Below are 5,600 nucleotides of genomic sequence, written 5' to 3'. Positions count from 1 at the left end.
GCGGGAGCCCGGGGATTGGTCATTGCGGAGGGAACTTAATTAGTTAGAGGAATTAGTAATCAGAGAGCGTGGAGGTCGTTCCGAAGGGATTGTGTGGGGGATCTTGGAGGGGTGAGGCTGTGGGTGGCCGTTCCCATCCTTGGGGAGTGGGAAGGGGGGCGCGCCTCTTGTCCATGTGCGGGGGGTAATTAAGCTGAGGGGTATTTAGTTAGGCTGATGGAGGAAGGTGAAACGCTTCTTCAGTGGCATAGTCAGGCTAGAGGTGCAGTGAAATTGAGGGGTGCTCGGGTGAGTGAGTCTGTGGGGTGCTTATGGTGCCTGAGGGAAAGGATAATCCCTGGAGGGGGCAGTTAGGCCTCGGGGGGTGTCCCCCATCCTCAGGGTGAGTGGTTAGGGCTGTGGTGGGTTATCGAGCCAGGTTCCTCTCAGGGTGTCCATGTCTATGTCCCTGTCCATGGGCACTGAGGGGCAGACCACTCCTTTGGGAGTGTCAGGAGCATTGCTGTGGTAGGGGGAGGTCCATCCCTGAAGCAGCTTTCAGGTCTCCCCCTGCACAGGAAGGGGAGATGGAGCCTTTGGGTAGGAAGGGGCACTGATGGATGGCCTCAGCAGGGCAGTGGGTACCTTAACCATGAAAGGACACAGGTGGTCCCAGGGCAGATGTTACAGTCCCATAAGGTGTTTGGAGCCTGGTTATGGCCTGCCAGTTTATTAGGGTTTGTTAAATCCCAGGGTTTATTCGACTCAGCTGGGGACTGAGGGGATGGGATGGATTGTAAAGGGTCTCATGCCCCACCCCCAGCTGGGTGCAAGAGCAGCTCCAGGAACTGGCTGAGCCTCTCTGTGAATCTGATATCACATCAGGCTGACAGCTCAAAACCCAGGTCCTTAGCCAAAAAAAATCTCAATTTAAAGTGCTGTTTTTAAAAATCCAGGTTTGTCAGGAATAGAATTTGGTCTCAGAACTCCAGCACCATGCAGAGAGCTTCACGGCTGGCAAGGGAGCTCTCACTCCTGGCTACAGAGCCACCTCCGGGCATCACTTGCTGGCAGAATGGGCAGCTGGATGACCTACGGGCACGTACGTACCCTGGGGGTTCCCAAAGGCGGGGCTGGGCTGCAGTTTGCTGCTAGATCTGTGCATGCTTTGGGCTTTACAGGCTATGTGGAAATGTGGGATTGTAGTTTCCTTTAAACATAGCTTGGCCTGTGCCTTGGCTGGTCTGCGCTTAGTTTTGATTGCTGGGGGGTGGAATTGGTCTTACACAAGAAGACATTTGATGACATTTTTTATTCCTGGATTCTCCCTAGTGAGGGAAGTGAGGCCCTGGCACAGGTTGCCCAGAGAAGCTGTGGCTGTCCCATCCTTGGGAGTGTCCAGGTTAGATGAGGCTTGGAGCAACCTGGGAATAAGGGAGGGGGTTCCTGGAACTGAGTTGTCTTTAAGGTCCCTCCCAACCCTTAACAGGCTGTGATTCTGTTACCTGAACAGCTCTATGACTGTGGGAGGTTCGTGGGGACTGCTGAACAACGAAATGATCTTGAAGGTTGCTTCCAACCCAAACCATTCTGTAATTCTGATTTTAAATGTAATTCTTGTATTTTCATCTTGCTCTTAAAGAAATTTTAGGAGGTGTGGACACACCATATGAGAAAGGAATATTCAACCTGGAAATCATAGTTCCTGAAAGGTAGGTGGGCAATAGACTCTAGCTAGATTAATTAAGGAGTTCTCCCCTGTGAGGGTGGAGAGGCCCAGGCTCAGGTTGCTCAGAGAAGCTGTGGCTGCCCCATCCCTGGAAGTGTCCAAGGCCAGGCTGGATGTGGCTTGGAGCATCTTGGGCTAGTGGAAGGTTCCTGCCCATGGCAGGAGGTAGAGCAAAATGTGCTTTAAGGTCCCTTCTAATGTAAACCAGACTGATTCTCTGATTAAGTAGTTAGTGTAGTTCTGCTTTAAATATGAGTAAACTGGTGTAAGGTATTTGCTGTAAATACTGACATGTGAGTCTTTATCCTCTCAACAAGGAATTGAGACCCTCTTTTTAAGGAGTGCAATTTTTCTAGGAGGTGATACTTATTTGCATTGAACATCAAAGATGTGTGATTAAAAAACCTAAAAGTGCAATGATAAGATTTTTGCCTCATCATACTGTCTCAAAGCTTTCTGGAAAGAGCTTGTTCATCAGTACAAAGTTTCTTATGTTCTTCCCCTTGTGGAAGGCTATCCAGGGAAGTGTTAGTCAGACACAGCTGGAAGCAGCAAAGGCAGAGCACTGCCTCTGAAGATTTGTGGGGAAGGGTGTCATGTAGGCTGGGAGGAGGAAATTATGGCGTTGCTTGGGTGACAAAACAACTGATCCTATAGATATAACAGCAACTTTTGTTTCTTAATGCTTATCCCTTCAGGTACCCATTTGAGCCGCCAAAGATTCGCTTCCTGACCCCCATCTACCATCCCAACATCGACTCTGCTGGAAGGATTTGCTTGGATGTTCTTAAGTTACCACCGAAGGTAAAACAGTGCTTGGGTGTGGGTAAGTGAGCCTGGGCAGGATAATGAACTCCTTATCTGCTTCTTGTAAAAGCCTGATTGAATGTCTCTTTGCTCCTGACTTATTTACAGGGAGCAGGGAATGAAGTTTTGAGTGGCATCTTCTTTGTTTAGAGCCAGAACATGATGTTTTTTGTTCCATTTAAGTTTCCAAGGCTTTAAAGATTGGAGTCAAAAGGCATTATGTCTGAAAATGAGTTGCCCCAACACAGCAGAGATGTGCAGGGTACAGCCCATAGAATTATGGAATCTCCTGAATTGGAAGGATCATCAGGGCCACGAGCTGGACAGGACAAGCCCAAAGTCCCACTGCGTGCCTGGGAGCTTTATCCAAATGCTCCTTGAGCTCTGGCAGCCTTGGAGCCATGACCACTGCCCTGGTTGACAGCTGGGCTTCCTTGGAGCCTTGTATTGAGAGTGAGTCTGGTGTGTTCCATGGGGCATTAGGTGCTGGAAGTCCCAAGGCAACTGTGTGCAGATTCTGTTGAAGTGCTGTAGGTTCTGAGGTGTCTCTGGGCTGCCGTGTGCTGGTTTCTTTCTCTGAGCTGCTGCTCTCATCCTGTTTCCTTACAGGGTGCATGGAGGCCTTCCCTGAACATCTCCACCTTGCTGACCTCCATCCAGCTGCTGATGGCAGAGCCCAACCCTGACGATCCTCTCATGGCCAATATTGTACGTGAGCTCCCTCTCTCCTGGCCGTGGACATGGGTGGGGAGGGAGTGGGGGGCTGGACTTGGGCTCAGCTTCTGCTTCACTCACTCTGGATTGACACGCTTGGAGCGTGGCCTGACCTGGATCAGCTGGGGCATCCCTGGGCTTCCCTGAAGCAGCTGAGGCCAGAAGAGACGGTCAAGGTCTTGTTTTGAAGCCTCTATCTTCAGTGCAAATGGCAGCACAAGTTCTTCAAGCAAGCTAAATGAATTTTACACTTCATGCTTGCTGCAGTTTTAGTCTGGTCTAGGAGTCCTAAAGGCAGACTTGGTCCCAGCTTCTTGGTGACATGTATTCAATCAAATCTCTGTCTTTGTCTTGCTCTTCCCATTTAGTCCTCGGAGTACAAGTACAACAAGCAGCTGTTCCTGCTCAACGCCAGGGAGTGGACCGAGAAATACGCAGGGCAGCCAAGGGTAAGGATCATGCTCTGCTCACTTGGTGTGGCTCCCTCTTGGTCTACAGTCCTTTTGTCTGTTTCCCTTTCACAGTTGCTTTGTTCTTTCCTTCCTCACCTTCTGCTCTGTGTTTTGGATCTGTATTTAATTTCATTATTTTTTTTAAGCTCATTACATTCTCTCCTTCCAATTAAATGTGCTCATTCACTAATAACTGCCAGGCTGCTCAAGGAGGAGGAGGGACAGATGGATAAACCCTTCCCAGGGATGCTGTAGCCCTATTCTCCCTCAGCTCTGTTCCCTGTCCTCCTGTGCCTGTTCTCCATCTGCTCATGCATTCACTGACTGGTCTCCCTATTCCCTGATGGGGTTCAGCCTTCCTCCCATCATCCTTCCTCTCTTCCTGCCTCCTTTCCTCTCTGTCACCTCACCAATGAGTCTCATAAAAATAAAATCACGCTTAAGCAGATCAAAGCCTCTGCCCAAAAATCAGTTACCTTTGGGCCTTCTCCCTTTCCTAGCTGCCTTCCCTCCCTTGCACCTGATTTGGGTAACACCCTTTCTGGGATGGGGATATCTTCCCTGCAGGAGCCATGCTCACTGCTCCAGCTCTGAATACATTTCCAAGTTAACTGTGGTTGTCAGGAGGGCACAGACTGAAGCCATCCCTGCAACAACACACAGAGCCCTGGAGTGACCTGGTTCATCTATGTGTGTTCTACTGCCCTGCTCAGCCATTATCTTGCTCTCCTGTCATCCCCCTTCCTAAAAATCCCAGCAGTGGGAGCAGAATAACAAAGGCTCGCTGCATAAGAGCCAGAGTACAGTCGGCTCTGACCTTGGTGGAGCACAGGCCATTCCAATGGCTGTAAAATTAAATTATTCACAACTCTTTTATTTCTTGGGTTATCACAGGCTTCCAAGCCTTTAGAAGAGAAAATCAGCCAAAGTGAAACAAGCACCAGCAGTGAGTCGACCATGCAGAAAAGAAAAGGGGTTGACATCAGTAGGAAGGAGAAGAAATGCCGCCCAGATTCGTGAGGGGTTTTTGTTCTCTTTGGGCTGTCACTGTACCCTTTCCCTCACACATATACAAGGAAAGAATCTGCCTTTTAGAGGCTGCACCAGCTTTGGGTTTCTGTTTCCTTGGGGTGTTACTTTTTTGTGAAAAGTTCCATTATATTAATAAAATATAAAGTTTTTATTTATATCTGCGTTTCCATTTTGTTGAGTGGAGGTTTTGGAATATTCAAAAGAAAAGGTGAGTTGATGTGGTGCAGCATGGTTTCTGGTAGTGGGAGAGGACCACAGGAGTAGCTTCTGTGAGAAGCTGCTAGAAGCTTCCACCATTTCTGACAGAGCCAGCCTCTGATGACTCTGAAGATGGACATGCAGGGCCCAGTTAGAGAGGTTGCCTCTGAGGACATTAAAGAGGAAAGTCAAAACAGCACACAGGGACAGTTTTTCTCCAGTGGTGGGGAGGCCTTGCTGGTGTGGCCTGTGGTGAACCTTGCCTGCCTGGGCACCCCTAGCCAGCCACTGCAGACAGAAGTGCAGGGGCAGCGTCTTCCCCTTCCTGATGCCCTGCATGAGGAGAGGTGTTAAATGGTGCCAGTGCCGTGGCAGCCACTGCCCACACAATGACAGCCAGGCCAACTGGCCACCAAGGGAAACAGGGCAAGCAATTCCCTGATGTGGAACCTAGATGAGATCAGCTTCTCTGCACTGCAGGATCTTGCAAGAATTAGAGGGACTTCTTGGCAAGAGTACCTACAAGTAGTAGGTTTTTTTCTAGTCAGAGAAGAGGAGGAAGTGAGAACATGTGAGAGAAAACATGGCAGCGCCAAGGTCAGAGGGGGAGGAGGTGCTGCAAGTGTCGGAGCCGAGGTTCCTCTGCAAGCTATGGTGAGGACCATCGTGAAACAAACTGTCCCCCTGTA

The 5,600-nt window shown here is 49.5% G+C and overlaps 1 protein-coding gene across 1 annotated transcript; it reads left to right on the top strand.

Moving 5' to 3' along the window:
* UBE2T (ubiquitin conjugating enzyme E2 T) lies at positions 1 to 4,870 on the top strand. Its single transcript, XM_005426780.2, has 7 exons — positions 1 to 111; positions 936 to 1,081; positions 1,622 to 1,691; positions 2,407 to 2,512; positions 3,125 to 3,223; positions 3,598 to 3,678; positions 4,576 to 4,870. The coding sequence occupies exons 2-7, from the start codon at positions 976 to 978 to the stop codon at positions 4,699 to 4,701; spliced, it is 588 nt and encodes a 195-aa protein (XP_005426837.1). The 5' UTR covers positions 1 to 111; positions 936 to 975; the 3' UTR covers positions 4,702 to 4,870.
* Positions 4,871 to 5,600: the final 730 nt, after the last annotated feature.

The sequence above is a fragment of the Geospiza fortis genome, unplaced genomic scaffold (genome assembly GCF_000277835.1).
Source record: "Geospiza fortis unplaced genomic scaffold, GeoFor_1.0 scaffold26, whole genome shotgun sequence".
In the NCBI taxonomy this organism is placed as follows: Eukaryota; Metazoa; Chordata; class Aves; order Passeriformes; family Thraupidae; genus Geospiza; species Geospiza fortis.
This window is presented reverse-complemented; position numbering and strand designations above follow the sequence as displayed.